Source organism: Oxyura jamaicensis, chromosome 3, assembly GCF_011077185.1.
Source record: "Oxyura jamaicensis isolate SHBP4307 breed ruddy duck chromosome 3, BPBGC_Ojam_1.0, whole genome shotgun sequence".
In the NCBI taxonomy this organism is placed as follows: domain Eukaryota; kingdom Metazoa; phylum Chordata; class Aves; order Anseriformes; family Anatidae; genus Oxyura; species Oxyura jamaicensis.
The window spans coordinates 17,548,350-17,565,128 of NC_048895.1; the positions used below are offsets into that span (position 1 = coordinate 17,548,350).

Here is a 16,779-nt window from a genome sequence, read left to right on the forward strand (position 1 = left end):
TGAACTCTTTGTTTTCAAGCTCATTCAATAATCTAAAGCACATTCATGCCAAATATCTAATATTTGCAAATTCAACAAACCATTAGTTTAGGAATGAAGAACATATCAATATACAGCAATAGCATGATATATTGCAGAAATTCCATTAATTAATCCAGTCTGTTTAGAGCACAATATATAAACTACCTTTGCAAATAAACTTATTCTTAGCATCTGGTGCCTATTTTGAAAATCTCCTTTCCTACCTCACTGCTTTCTTTAACTAAAATATCCTAAACAAGCAAAAGACCAGAACAGAACAGTTTCCCTGAAGCTACACCGGTTAATGGCCAGACGGCCCAAATCCTATACTTCAAATGACAAAAGAGCCACAGCATCACTTATAATCAATGGTAGTTAAAAACACTACCAATCATATGGATCACTAATGCTATCCAAAGCAAAGTTTGTGGACGTAAGCTGGAAAAGTGAAGGAAATGGCAGCTTTACCATTTGAGTGAAGAAAAGCTTTATATATATATATATATATATATATATTTTGTGTGTGTGTGTGTGGTAACTTTTCAAAGTTCTGTTTTGTGTTTTGATGCCCTTATGTCTTGGATACTGACAAACCAATTTTGAAATTTTGCTCCATCCAGCAATATAGTATTTCTTAGTATGGACAAAATTAAACTGTTGCTATTAAATTAAAAGATTTTTGTTAGTCTTGTATTTGTTGGAGTTTATTATGCTGTTACCTCTCACTTTTGTTTCTGCTTTCAGCATCCTCAGAGCTTCCAGGCAAATTTACAAATCTGTTTTTCCTCTGTCCCGTCCCTAAAGGTAAGCCCTGAGATACAGTAATTTTATATGCATGCCTGCTTCTCAATGAGCTGCAAGTAGAGGACAAAAGAAATAATTTAATTCCCTACCCCCACATGTGCAAAAATGCAGTTAGAAAAAAAAAAACAACAAAAAAAACTATCAAACCTTTTCACTTCGCTAGACAAGACTCAACAAATAAAGCCAGCTCTGCTGCTGCCAGGCTGCTGGCTATTTGAATAGGCAAGCAGTAGTTAGGCTTGAAAAAGCATGTAGGGCCACATGATCCGATTTAGGCTTTCACTGCTGCTCTCAGTAGAAACTGCAGAAAAAAAGATCCAGTGCACAAATGAACGGACAATGGTGGGAAAAATGTGTGCTGTTTCTGTCTGTGTGTTTTTACAACAATAAAGCTATATTGTAGAAAGAGTGAAGAAGAAAATAAAGAGAGGGGAACTGAAGAGAGTCTGGATGAAAACTTTTTTTTTTTTTTTTTAATAGAACACAGATTTTGCTGATGTGAAGTATCAGATTAAATACAGATTTCTAATGAACATCTTGTTGCCATATATACTATTTCTGAGCATGAGACTTTCTATGCTGAATTTCAGATTATTAATTTGCTTGATATGAGGTTGATCAACATTTTGAACTATTTTTTTTTTACACTTTTCACTTTACTATAAATACTCTTCAGCTAATAACTGAAATAATAAAATTGTAAATGAAGGCAGAAAAACAAAATTGCTGTCTGCATGTCCTGTCCCAAAGAAAATTTTCTTGACATAATGTTTGAGAGGAGTAAATAAACAAGACAATTGTATCATCACACAATCTGTTAACATTTAATCATGCCCTAGTTAAGTCTGCTATGTGATACCACTGCACACTCTTCCCTCCTCATTTCAAGATGAGAAGTGATGCTGCTCTCAGGCTGAAGGCAGATTTAAAGCATTGTTTGAAATCCAGACCTATCTGAGGCACCAAACAGAGCATAAACAAGGATACAACGCAGTTCAGTATCTGCCATTTTACTTAAGTCCCTTCAAAAGTTTTGAAATCCACAGTGGATATTCCAGCTGGTGGTTGTCTATCAGTCTGCCCCACTGAAAAAGCTCTACAGTACGTGATCAAACCCCTGAAGGGCTTGAAAGCAAAGTTATTTACAGGGAAAGAAGGGAAGACAGTGACATCCAAGCAATGCCTGGAACTGGCTTTGTCAGTTCCTACATTAGCAATACTGTCACAAAACCTGGCCATCAGAAAAAAGGGAAGTTGTCAAGGTGAAATAAGACCCCTTTCATTGACATTTTCCTATCCAGGGTGTTTTGCAAGAGAAAAAAAACAGTCCTCAAACCTCTCTTTTCTGCTATTTTCTAATTTTTGAGACCATCCACTTCTCCCATGAGTGATGTGACACAGCTTTTGTCACAAAGAGCAGTTTCTTCTGTTGAAAAAGTGAAATAATATATATATATGTATAAAGAAGAGTACGGGAGAGTGCATCTAGTCTAGAACTGTGGCTCTGACAAGTGGCAGTAGCCACTATCATATGTATATGTTGTTATACTTGGATGAATACCGGTGTACTAGAATAATGCTTAGCAAGTATTATAATGCAAGTATTCAGTAATTGAGAGAAACGGATGTATCCATGTTTCAATGACACCAGGGAAAAAAAAAAGCTTCTACAGATTAGAATTTTACTATACACACAGTTTGAGCATTTAAAATTCTCAGAAAGGAAAGAAAAAAACTAAAATACACTGTTGATTTTTGACATCCCAGAAAACAAACAAAAAAATCCAAGACTATTTACTGCAATCTTCTTGACTTCTATTTTTTATCTGAATGGCAAAATGAACAATTCATTAAAGATTTCATTTTTCCCTCTAATTTTGGAGACTACATTTACAAAAATATTTAATTAATTCTTAGGAGAATTAAAAAACAAACAAAACCAACAACAAAAACAACCTCTACAGCTGATATTGGATTGAAAATTATACAAATTTTCCTATCATACTCTTAAATCGTATAAAATTTGAACTTAGGGCATTGAATTCATATCAGCAAAGGAAGGATTCCACTTAGCTGTATTACAGCCATGCGTATTACAAGAGAGCACCAACTGTTTAGTTTTGGTTTGTGTGAAGGACAAGAGGGACCTGTATCAGCAAGAGCTTGGCAAGCAGATTCAGGGAAGTAATTCTTCCCTTCTATTTAGGACTTGTGAGAGCACAAGAGAGGCTGACATACCAGAGTGAGTCCAGCACAGGGCCACCAAGCTGGTCAGAGGCTGGAGCAGGTGGCATAAGAGGACAGGATGAGAGACTGGGACTTGTTCAGCATGGAGGAGGAGGAGGAGGAGGACAAAGTTGGGATTCTTCTGCTGTCTGTAACTTCTTAATAGACCAGTCTCACCTTGGGGGTGAGCACCTTGGTGGTCAAGGGTATGGTGAGAGGCAACAAATACAAGCGTGAACGTGAGAAATTACAACTTGAAAAAAGTTTGTTTGATCCTCTTCTAAAACCACGTGGGTGGTAGAAGTATAGCGCACTGAGGTTTGTGGGATCTTCATCCTTGAAATTCTCCAGAATTCCTTGGAACAAGGCCCAGAACAACCTGCTATAACTGGACCTGCTTTGAGCAGGAGGTAGATAACCCCTGACAGTCCTTCCAACCTGCATAATTCTAAGAATTTCAATTTCACACAAATTCAGGACATCTCTAGTGAAAGCAGCAAAATCCTTGATGGATCATAATCGGGGAAGTACAATCCATGGATTAACAATTCTATTTCTGATTTTCTTGTATTGCTTTTACCAAGTACTGATTACCTACCTTCCTAACTCAATAAAAATACATGCTTGTCTAATATCATCTCACTAAAACTTACACAATGACTTAAGGAGTAGCTCTCTATTCAAGAAGCAAGATTTCTTCCAGGCAGTTAAAACACAGCAATTCTATCTGAAATGTTATTTGCTGACAGAAACAACCACCTTTAATCGGTGCCATTTTTTTGTCCTCCTTTATGTTAATACCTTAAAAACAGCTCATTTAGCCTATTATTATTGTTATGACACAACGAATACTTAGAACAAGCTTTTTGCTTTGTTTAATTCAGAATGTAGCATTTAAAATCAAAACAGACTCTGTTTCACACTTTCAGTAATACCATGTCAGGGAAATAACTACTCTCCTGGCTTTTGCAAATTTGGCTTAAAGGAAGTAACAGTTGTTTCTTTTTTTTTTTTCTGCACATTATTAAATTTTCAAATTTTCCAATTCAATTGCTAAATTTAACATTATTAAATATGAATGAATTTAAAAGCAAATGCAGAACTTTTACTGCTGCTTCTAATTGACTATTAGAAATCTGGACTGCTGTGTATCTTAACCCCAAGAATATAGACATGTAAGGACAGGTGTTTGACTCCAGTGAATCGGTCCAGATTTTAATTCCACTTGCAACTGTTGTCCTCTCAAAACAGAAGGGAAAAAAGCTACTATTATGATAAAACTATTTTTCCTTGTCATAGAAGTACAATGAAAGTATAAATCAAACACATTCATTCAATTACTTTGTTTGATTCAAGCACAATGGTTATCCTAATTAAACAGACACGGGGTCTAATTTCTCCTCTTAATCATCTTCATCCGTGCTCCCTGTGCAGCTCAACTCAGTATTGCTCTAAGTACACAAATGCTTGAAAGCTACTGAAGTCTGGTGTAAAGAATCCCAAACATATCAGAGTATTATTTACATATGCCTATATGTAAATATTATGTAGTTTATATAATAAACTACAACACAGAGTGTGGGTTGATAGCAGTCAATAAATATATATTAAATAAAATCTGGCAAAGAGAGGATGCTTTAGACCCCGAAACTGCAAGCATTTTATGTATATGTGTATCTTTATCTTTTTCTTTTTTTTTCCTGGTTACATTTTATATGCACATTTATCTATACAAAACCAACATTTTCTGCTAACTTCACATTAACAAAGACATTTAAATCTGCATCACAGAAACATACTCCATCAAAACATAAAATTATAAGTTCTATAGATACATTTTTATAGAGCTTGAAAATTATCTTTTGAAAAGGTCTCCTTTGAATACCCCAAACACAAAAATTTAAATGCCATAATTGTAGCATGAGAAGTAGGATTGTATGCTTCACCACTCCATGCTAGAACTCCACAGCCTCATCTTTCATATTCCCATCTTATTAATGTGAACCAGTTTATAGGATAGAAAAAAAAATGAGTCAAAATCACGTTCTGTATGTGAAGAAAGAAAGACCTCTAACACCAATTATAAAGAGCATGCTTGTATTTGGAGAAAGTGAAATAGCTCCCTCTTCTGTAGTATTTTATAACACAAACTGTCCTAAAAGGATTAGGACATTCTAATCCTGGAAAACCAGCATCAACTGATTTACAGAAATACAGCATCAATGCATTCAAATATTTACTACAAAAATTAAGAAAAAAAATGCAAGCGAACAGTAGTCTAACTCATTACCAAATGTTTTACCTGATAACTAGCTAAAAACTGGTCCTGAAGGGTGTGCTGCTCAACAGCCTTTCATTGGAGTGTGTATACTTGTTTAAATTTTGTCTGCTGTCCAAAAAAGTTAACTGCAGCCTACTAAGCAGCAGCATGTGTGTTTACTTAAGCTTCCTGTAAAAACATTCATATCATTCCAAGAGTGACTAAATGTTTTCCATCCTCATAGTTAGAATTCCAGGCTTCCCCGCCCCTTTAGTCCATTACATGAAAAATATCAGTCCTAAGTCCAGAGCAAGAGAATTTCCTTCCTGGGTTTGAAATCCTTAATGCCTTGAAGGATTTTTTTTTCTCCCAATGTTTAGCTGTGTTAACTATCAGTGTTCAACAACTCAGCATCACGTAACATGAAACGTATGCAAGGACTTAATAAGATATGAAAATTTTCTAATGTCACAAAGAAGTAGTAACTGTGAAAATATATTCATTAATGCTTCCAAACATGGTTCAATTTGGCAGAAAGACTGCTAACTTCAAATTTTATTCATACAGTTAACCTGTATCTAAATACATATTTTTCCCCTCAAAAGTAACTATTATAATCCCAGATTATTTTTATTGTTGCAACTTGAAGAAGCCTCCCACGAACCAATGTTGCATGTGTGTGAAGGGGTCTTTTTTTTTTGCAGTAATGCAATGAAAATATTCACAGACTTTCTATTCGGAAGATGCTAACTTAAAAGCTTTTGACTGTTGCAATCAGTTTTTCCAGTTTCCAGTTCAGTAGGCAAGTATTCCCTTCAAATATATTTTGATATGAATTTTTTGATATAATTTTTTTGGGCAACCTTAGGTGGAGTGACACTGAGAAATAACCACAGTGACCAAAGCAGAATCAATTAAGCTTATTTACTAAGAAGCAACCATGAAGGTAAGTAAGAAAGCCATTCAGTTATTGTTACTAGGTGGAGTTACAAACACTAAATTAGAGTGCATCTGGGCCAAATCTATGCATGCTACAGGCACTGAAAAGAATTAATTAGATGATCCAGAGGGTTCTTTAAAAGCAGGATATCTTTAGCTGCATTGAGACACACATGTATATATATTCACTAGCATTCCTTGATTGTTTGTCCTTTCAACAGTCTTCAGAAACAGTTCTTTCAACAGTGATGATGTATCACTGAAAACTAGGAGCAGATTATTGTATACCAGTCTAGTGCTCCTAACTTTCTTAAACTCAGAAAGCCTTTTATTGGCAGTGGGTTTCATTGCACCCCAGGCTGTGTGGTTGACAGTCTCAGCTGTCTTGTCTAAAAAAGCTATGCTAAACCATGATCTGGCAAACGTAAGCTCAATTCTCTATAGCACTGTGTTTGCACCTCTTAATTGGTTTTGATGAAAAGATGGGTCCAGACCTACAGCGCTGATGATGAACAACAACTTACATGTTCTAAGTAGACGCCTGGGCCCAAATCCTGCACCAGTGAATGCTGTTCTTTACCACTGACTTCATCATGAATGAATCAAATTTCTTTTCATGGGACTGTGCTGCCTGTTTTTACTTAATGAAGTGTTGGACATGCTAAAGGAACTGAACTGAATTACGTCTCAGCTAGAGTTTGGAGCCCTTTATTGATGAGAATGTTAATTTCTTTTTGCGAAGATAAAGTGTCAGCCATAATGACAGTGAAGTAATGCAGGCCTCATTCATGAAAATCCTCTGAGAGGACCTTGTCTAACACTTAATTTCTCATTCACAGTTTATGCTGGAACCCTTCCACCTGTACCTGAGGGCTCTCACACAGAACAACTCACTGGGAGATGGCCAGCTACTGTACATCAACCAACTTTGCTGCAGCTTTCTGTATCTATAGCCTTAGTCTGTGGCAGAAGCAGGGGAATGTAATTGACCTTAGTCTTTCCTAGGGGACATTTTTGGCATCAGTGGCAGGACTGAGCACTTGTATTTATTATTATCTTTCCAAAGAACCAAGCATTTTCCTACTACCCTACCCAATATTTACTTCCTGTGAACAGGACTGTTACTCCTATTTGCAGATGGCTGTCTGCAGATGCAGATGGCCTGAGGGAGACATGGTTATTTCTATCTTCGTAGCTTGTTTGGTGTTATTCATATGCTATTACATATTGACACTATCTATTTGAAGTTCCAGTATCCAATTCTTCTTTTTTAATTCATTAAAAATTGAATTGCTACGAAAACCCACATCCTTTTTATTTAGGAAATGAAACAACTGTTACCCCAACAGAGGAGTAAACAGTTCTGTGAGCAGCAGCACTAACTAAAAACTGATTTTCTATGGATCCATTTCATACAATAGGACAGATACCCAGACTGGCTCCCATGAAGAACCTGAAGAGAAATGAAGTACAAGTGCACACTAAAACTTTGCAATCCCTTGTGGCACTAAAGAATCACTTTGTCCCCCTCTACCTAGCTGCCAGTTATCATTAAATCTGTAGAAATGGGTTATCTTTGAGACTTCTGTGTGTTGTAAGAAGCTATTGGCTCTACTGTGGGGAAAGCACAAAGGGCCAGTATGATTACCTAAGGCTTGGCTTTTATGAAGACAGTCTAGAAAACAAAGAAAGAAAAAACAGACTACGTAGATAACAGATTAAGTAAACAAGGGCAAATCCCAAAGGACCAATATCATTACAGCAGCTATAGAAGCTCTATAGAAGCATCCATCAGAAGCTTAAAACTAATTCTTTGTGTTGGATCCACAGAACATGATGGACCTGCTTTTCCCATCCCTCACCAGTGAAAGGAGGAGCCTGCCTTGAAAAGCCATATAAGACTGGAGGGCTCAAGAATGGGGGTTGGCTGATGAAAGGAAGAAATGGCACAGAAAACCTCTGGGGTTTGTCTGGAACTACCACTTTTTTCAAGGGAAGAGAGTTCCCTTTGCCAGAAGGAGAAGAATGCTGTTCAAAGCATTTTAGCAATCTTCTAGGCTTTGCCTTTTTAAGCTGATTAAACCAGCTTGGAAGCTTCTTATCCTTTGGTCTCAGTGTCTGACATTGCCCTGCCTTGCCTCCCCTCTTCCTCCCCATCCCCATGTCTTATTCCACGGCCCTCGTCTTTTGCCTCTCCCCCTGCCCAGACACGCTCTCCTCTAGCCACCCCCTGCTCTCATCCTGGGCTTTTATCTGTACACATCTTGCAAAAGCACAACCCACATCTATCACTGTGTCAGAAAACTGGCAAGAAGTGACAAAGGTGGACCTACTCTAACCAGAGGTCTTGCCAAAAGCCCTTTTATCACTTTGATGTTTAATTAAAGAAAAGACAACAACTGTATACTGTTGAGCAAGAGTTGTCACCTGCATAAACACTGAAAACTGCACATGTACTATTATTATTGTGTTCTGTTATGTATGCAATTTCCTGAGAGCATCTTCTCTCACTGAGGCTGAAAATACAAACTGTGATTCCCTGAATGAATCAAAATGACAGTCTCAGTCAAAACATTCCACAGAAGGAATTTTGTTTTTCCTCAACAACTTTCTGACTTCCTCTAATACATATCTTCCCTTTTGCAACAAAAAAATATTTTTTCTTGTCTTATCTTCAGAAGATACTGCAAAATATATTGCTTCCTTTCTTTTTGCACCAACCTTTTAGGTACTTAAAGACTGCTGTCTTCTCATTCCAACTTCATCATTTCCTCTTTAAGCTGAAACCAACACAGATCTGTCCCTCTAGGACACATTTTTCAGAGCTTGTACTCTCCTCATAGCTCCCCTTCAGAGTTGTTACCTTGCTTGCATTCTTTTCAGAGGAACAATATCCAGAAAAGGACTAAGGGCTAGAATATCACACTTTCCCATAGCAAAGAGAGCAAGACAATTACTTCATGTCTTGCAAACTGTACTTGTGACCATAATTCCAGCTTTGCATTTGCCCTCTCAAGGTTCTGTTAATCTATGTTCAACTTCTGCCCTTTCATCACTAAACTTCTCAGGGAAAATGTTAAAAAGTGATTTTTCAGGAGTCATGACTCATGAAGAACTTACTCCAAACACAGTCCAGTTTATTTTTCCCTTGTTGAATTCAGTCAATATTTTTCCACCTACTTTCTGCTTTAAAACAAATTCATACTCTGCCCTCCAAGATACTGGCAGCCATTTCTAGCTTTGTTGTCTGGAGATTAAATAAATTCAGTTTCTATTCAATTCCCGAGGTTGCAGGTTTGCTAGTGAAAATATTGAGCAGACCTGGACCTAGCACAGATGCTAGCAGATGCTAACCACAGTGCAACTCAAGAAAGGCTGTCCAGGGACTTGAAGACTAAAGCCATGCATGCACAGCCCTCCCATGGTGCTGGAGCACTGCACCCCTCCCCTGCACACACCTACCCCAAATTCCTACCCTTCCTCCCAGCTGGTCTCTCTCAGCAGCTCCATTGTAAAGAACCTGGAGCCCCTCACTCAGCCACCCACTCCTGCATCAGCAGAGAAGATGCAGGTACAGGAGGGGCTGGGGGCAGCTGAGTGATGACTGTCTTCTGCAAGCCCAGCAAACCCCAGACAAGCTTTCACAAAGTTGCACATTTCTAGCTGCTTGGAACGTGATGTCCAAGCAACACTGAAAACTATATCACGTGCACAGATAGCCCAAACTATGGAAATCTATCCAGTTCATGAAGACTCATTAAACAGGGTTTACTATGGAAACAGATGAATACTGAAAAAGAGACTCTCCATTGTAATAATTTGTCTTAAAATTGCCATTCCCTTAGATCTTTAAATAAGAAACCTGTATATATATCTGTACATCTCCAGTGTCTCCCATCATTGCACTCCAGTTTTCTCAGTTGTCATAATAACACCATGATTTTCTTCATGAAGTAGTGTGAATGTTCTAACTTGGTGTGGATTTATTGTATTCAAAATATTGAATACATTCCTGTGCTGACATTTCTTGGGGTACTTACGGGAGCAGGTATCTAACTTATTTTGTGATTCAACATCTTCATAATATGAACTTATCTCTGGCCAAACCAGGACACACTCCAGTAAAACACTTCAATAACCTATGTTCACAGAACTTCTGTGACATTATACTTGATCTCAACAGCAAATTTTGTATGAAAGCATAATTCAAGAACTTCATCCTTACGCAGCTGCAGGAATGCAAACTTCTCTATAGGAACAGATATCTCCTCTCATATAAACTGATTATAGAGCAACCAGCAAGTAACTGAACTGGCAAAATTGTTGGTGCAGCAGTATTTAGATGAAAGACAGGGGAAAAGTCACGAGTGACTGATACTAATAAAGATTTGCTCTAAATGAACTGTAGCCAGGCCAGATCCACAGACAGCTTTGATTTGAATTTGTCAGTAAGTTCTATGGCCCACAAGCCGTTCTATCCCTCCACACTCAAAATAAAATAAACGATAGAAACATCTTTGACTAAATATCACATGCTAAAGAGCTAATATCTGGCATACTTAAAGTAAGCTCACACAATTCAAGTTGTCTGCTGGCATGCTGGATTTGTTTTACTTCTAAATAAAAGCCTGATGAGAAATAAATGCATACTTTAAAAACAGTGGTAAGCATATTAAGTCTCTGCCTTATTATTCTTGATACGATAGCTATTTTTAAAATGGAAATTTGGGCTTTAATTGGTCCATCAGCAACTAAATTGACATAAATAATAGAAAGTTTTCAATAGGCATCATTCTTTCTTCCTGCTTTAGAGATGAAGATTCAGATTCTAGCAGAAAAATATTTGTTTCCTACAATCTGTACAAGTCCCCAGTAAGTGAACTAGTTCATGTAAAACGAGCTATATTTTAATTAAAAATCTAGCATACTATACATAAAAGAGAAGAGAAGAAAAATAAAGCACATTTATGATTAATTTGCAAAATACAACTTAATTATTACACATGGTCATTTTAAACTGACATATAAAAAGAACATTATTTCACTACGGTATACACTTTGTTAACCACACAGTTTACAGTTTGAGGTGGAGTGTGAGTGAGAACTTGGAGTCAATAAAAGGAGAGTCTAAAAGGAGGTATGTTTACCCCTACAATGACCGGTAAACTGCTGTCTCAAAATCACTTGCTAACTTTACATTCATTTTATCCATTTATTGAATATAAGTTATGCCTTGCACCCCCATCTCAAATAACTTGCAAATCTGATACTGTATAACATCAGTATTCCCAGAACTTAGCCCATTTGAGATAGGGATTTTGGTTTTCTACACTGAACAGTAGGAGATAAGAGGTACAAAACGATGGAAAAACAAAACAAAACAACAAACAACAGAATGGAGAACACAGGACAATGGGTTTAAGCTATTAGTGCAACATTTGTAATGCTTGAGTTTCTATTCAGTAAACATTTCTGCTCATATACTACACTGCAAAACTAAGGGTAAGCTACAGTTATGCAGATTTAATGGGGTATTATGCAGAGAAGCATCATATGGCTGACACTTAGGGGATTTAATTCAGAATAAGCTTTCAGAGTAAAATGTTAACAGATTAAGACAGATATTCAATCTTACCCCTTGACTGTTTACGTGGGACTATGTGCTATCAAATAACGTGTCAAATGTGATGCCTTTAAGCTAAAAATTTAGTCAGTTGCTGAAAATGCCATTCAGTATTACTCGTCTCCAGATGACTGCAATTAGGCATACAGCACAGAACAGCTAGCATGACAATATTATAAATAGTGAAACTCAGATTTTCTGAGAAAAATAATTGGCACAAAAATCTAATTTAAATATCGATTCCATTACACTGTTGTAATATATCAGTTAGATTAGTTCAGCTGGAAGGGACATTCAAAGATCACCTAGTCCAACTGCCTGAACGTTCCAGGGCTAACCAAAAGTTAAAGCATGTTATTGAGGGCATTATCCAAATGCCTCTAGAACAGAGGCATGGGGCATCAACCACATCACAAGGAAGCCTGTTCCAGTGTTTGACCACCCTTGTTGTAATGAAATGTTTCCTAAAGCCCAGTCTGAACCTCCCCTGACTAAGCTCTGTGCCAATCCCACACATCCTGCCATTGGTGACCAGGGAGCAGAGCCTGGCACCTCCCTCGGTGCCTCCCCTCCTCAGGGAGCTGCAGGGAGCAGTGAGGCTGCCCCTCAGCCTCCTTCTGTCCAGACTGGACAAATGGTAGAGTGAATCTGTTTATCTCACAGTTGGACAATTAAGCTAAATGATGCTGAGAGGAACAGTATCAAAGGCCTCACTGAAATCCAGGAAGATTATGTCCACTGTCTTCCCTTCATCCACCAAGTGGGTGACCTTATCACAGAAGGAGATCAAATTACTAAGGTAGGGCTTTCCCTTGATGAACCCATATTGACTAGGTGAGATAATAGCTTTGTTCTTTAAATGCCTTTCAGTTTCCCCCAGGATAACTTTCTCCATAACTTTTCCAGGGACTGCGGTTAGACTAATAAGTCTGCAGTTTCCTGGGTCTTCCCTTGTGCCCTTTCTGAAGATGAGTGTAACATTTATTAGTTTCCAGGCAGCAGGGACCTCCCCGGACTCCCATGAACTTTGGTAAATTGTTGAGAAGGGTCTGGCAATGATGTTCACTAATTTCTTCAGTACTCTGGGTGAATCCCATCTGGTTCTGTGTACTCATGAACGTTGAGCTCACACAACTGTTCTATAACAATTTCAGTGACCACAGATGGAACATCACTACTCTCCAGTCATGGTCCTCCAGTTCTGATCCTTGAGAAGGGAGCGTCACCTCTAACTACAACTTGCTGCTCTTTCTTTATGGTGCTGGTCTTGATGTTCCGCTTGATGCAAAGCCTTGGTTGATCTGACCTTGGAGGGAGAACTTGCACACATGCCACTTCTTCCCTCATTTCACATCCCTTGATCACCACATCCGGAGCCTCACATCTGTTCTTTAGTGGAAGCTGAGCGGGCAGATGTGGTCCCCTCTTGCAGCTCTATGCAGTAACTCGCATCCACTACTTCGTGTCCCTCAAATTGCTACCTTTATTCTGATACAGAACAGATACTGGGCCTGCCTCAGTAGTGGTCACACCAGGTTGGCATGTGCATACCTGAGAATCCATTGATTTATCAACTTTTTGGGCTCTCAGATACTTCTCAGTCTCCCCATTGCTTCCTAAAGCTTGGCCACCAGATAGAGCAGTTCAGCTGCCTGGGCAAACCTCACACAGGTGTGCTTCCTCTCGCCCTCCATCTCAAGGAGCAGAACCAGGCACAGCCCAAGAGCTGGTGAGATGCCTGTAGCTCCATCTGGTTGGTGGCATTAATTCTAATGGGTGATGGAGGAACAGAAGTAGGAGACTTGGCTTCTGTCAAGTGGTCAACATGTGTTTAAGGTGTTACTGTCAGCCAAGAAGGCTGTCAGGGCTGCAGCCCACGCCTGGTGTACACAGCACACACAGCCCAAGATTGTCAGGACTCAAACTCCCTCAGATACCCCCTAGAACCTCAAGAGCCTCAGCATCCTGTGACTGCTGCTGTTACAAACGATGATCATTTTTTTATCTGACATCAGCTGTATCATTGTTTGTTTAAAACAACAACACAAATAAACTCAACACAAAAACAAACTTTTACAGACCAAAGTAGTCACTACATTTGCTTCTAGGAGGATAAACTTGTCATAGTACAGAATTACCTAACTGAGTCCAGACAAGATATCTTGCATACTAAGGCATTGTAGTGGCTCTAGTGTGGTACACTAATGAAGCATCTGCTTGGCTGCATTGAGACCTTTAGTATTGAATGGAAGCCTAAACTCTACACTGTGTTTGCTTCCTACAGTTCATCATAATTATCTCAGTCTGCTGTAGATATGCTTTTAATCAAATTGTCCCTCATCATTTTTCTCCAATCTGGAACGGGAAAAAAAGATATTTGTCCATTCTCATTGGAGAAAAAAACTCAACATATTGAAAACACTTCCATAAATCTACCTCTCCATGCTACCTTCCAAACTTGCTCTACTCATAAACACTAAATAAGGAGTGGTGACAGCACATACTGTTTGATACCCATCAGGAGATGATCACTGGGGATTAAAAACTGTTAAACTGCTTCCTCATCATAAAATTAATTCAGTGTGAAAGTAGTAACTCTTTACACTTCACAGGCAGATTTTATACATTATCTGACACCTTCTTCATATCCTGTGATGTGAATTCTGGCATGAAAAAGCACCAATAAGAAAGCTTTAAGCTCCTCAGATTTCTCCTAAAGAGCAACTACTCAAAGGCCACAAGAAGTTATACAAAATTAATTTCATTCTATCAGAGATGGAACAGGAAAAATAAGTGGCAGCTTACTGAGCCTGCACATCTGCAAGTATTTGTATACTATAAGACATGTCTAGAATTCTGATTTAAAACTGAATGATCTGGTATTTTTCACGATGAGCAACTACTCCAGAAAATACAAGTCTGAACATATACATATATATATTTTAAATATGTAAGTTTGCAAACCCTCACATTTTCATTGCCAGGCTGGGCAAGTGTTTGTCATATAGTTAAGTTAAAATCTCAGTCTGTAATAAAAGATGCATCTATTTCCACAAACTGTAATTACATTTTAAACTCTAAAAATCAAAATCTATCTCCCAGTTAATAATTATCCTTTGTAAGCTTCAATGAAATAATGATGTTTTATTCATACTATAATTATGCCTAATGTCAAACTATATTGTGCAAAGATCTTGAATCGTCACTGCATGATACCGATGAATATGAAATAAGGAATAATTCAGTTATCAGTAATACCTTTTGATGAACATTTAGATCCACTAATTCCTATTATATTTGTTATTAAGCTGTAGGCATAACTAAGTAAAATTAGTTAACAGTCTCACTATACTGTACTGGACCAAAAGAGTATTGAGCATGGGCACATGCCGTTGTGGTTAAACCATGTTGTAGCCAGAATTTAAAAATTAGCTACCTTCCCCCAAGCCCCCAAGACAACAGCTTATTGTCACAGAAGATGCTGTACCAGCTACTTCAACTCTCCAAAATTATAAAGTAAATTAGGAACTATCAGGTAAGAAGTAGCCATGACAGAACGAAGCATAATAGGGAAACACAGATCTCACCTTCACATACTGGGCAGCACTCTCCAGGGACTTTGACAGGATTCAAACAGCTCTGTCCACAGGCTGTTGCAACACAGTGAGGATCTCCATTGATACACTGACAGAAAGTACAGTCATCCTCTCTCCAGCGGTCTCCGTGAGCTTGGATCTGACCATTGGCATAACAGCCAGCAGGGTTATTTATGGGGTAAACTGGGTCTGAAATTAGAAGTTGCAATAGAATAAGAAGTTTTAAGGTCCTTTTTATGCCTAAATTTTACATATGAATAACTGCAATGCTATGATGTTATTTATATTAGTTAAAAAGGGTTATGTGAAGCCACTATCAAACACTAAGAATCACACTGGTACACAGAGACTAAATAATATAGGTGACAAGTTAGATATTTTAATATTGAAATTTACTGTTGAAAATGTTAAGTTAGCTTATACTGAGCATTCATAACTTCAGTGTTCTATTTTAAAATATTTCAACTAGAATTTTGAATTTAACAAGCCAATCTGGAAAAGAAAATCCATGTACAGATGGCTGGGTTTTATTTTTTTTAAAAGACTCAGTTTTTGGATTTTCTGCTTTTGTTTTTCAAAAATTTTTTTTTTTTTTAAACTGACTTCACAGATTCTAAATGAAAACTGGAACCATCTCAATTAACCACTGCAATGACTCATGTCAACATGTCGCTGAATGTCAACTTTGCATTTTTTCCTACATGAAGAAAAAAAAAAGACTCAATGAAACCTGGGATAATACTCTGAAGTTTAATCAACCATCTCTGAAACAAAGGCAAAATGAATAGCAGTTGCTAATAGCTGTTGTCTTATTATGAGCCATTGTTTCAATTTATGACACTAACAAACTCTGAAAATTTAGAGTGAAACTGCACACAATTTCTATCTGGCACTCACTCTTACCCTGAATTTTAGCAATATTTAGCAGTATAGCAAAAAATTTTAGCATAAAGGGTTAAGTTATTTCAAAAACAGGTAGTTTGGGGAACATAAGACTTTAAAAACGAAGATGTTTTCTAATCTCTTAACTTCCCAACTTAAATGTTTTGAGATTTCCTTGAATCTATAATTATTTTGACCTAACCAGAAATGAAATCATATGCAATCAAATAAAGTGAATTTTATCATACAACTCATGCGTGGGATTCTAATTGACACATGAATACTGAGAAAGAACAGAAAAGCCATGTATACCAGTATTATTTATAACAGTCACTTTTGTGTGTCAAAGGACAAAGCTCCTGGTACGTAAATCAAATGGGATTTATAGTAGAATACAACAATTTTTTACCATCCAGTCGTTCAGAAGT

The 16,779-nt window shown here is 37.6% G+C and overlaps 1 protein-coding gene across 1 annotated transcript in view; it reads right to left on the reverse strand.

Annotated features, from left to right (window-relative positions):
* Positions 1-16,779, reverse strand: part of CRIM1 (cysteine rich transmembrane BMP regulator 1) — a 180,443-nt gene that overhangs the window by 39,231 nt on the left and 124,433 nt on the right. Inside the window, exon 7 of the mRNA XM_035320216.1 lies at positions 15,461-15,658. Coding sequence (XP_035176107.1) covers positions 15,461-15,658 — 198 coding nt within the window. The remainder of the gene's footprint in view (positions 1-15,460; positions 15,659-16,779) is intronic.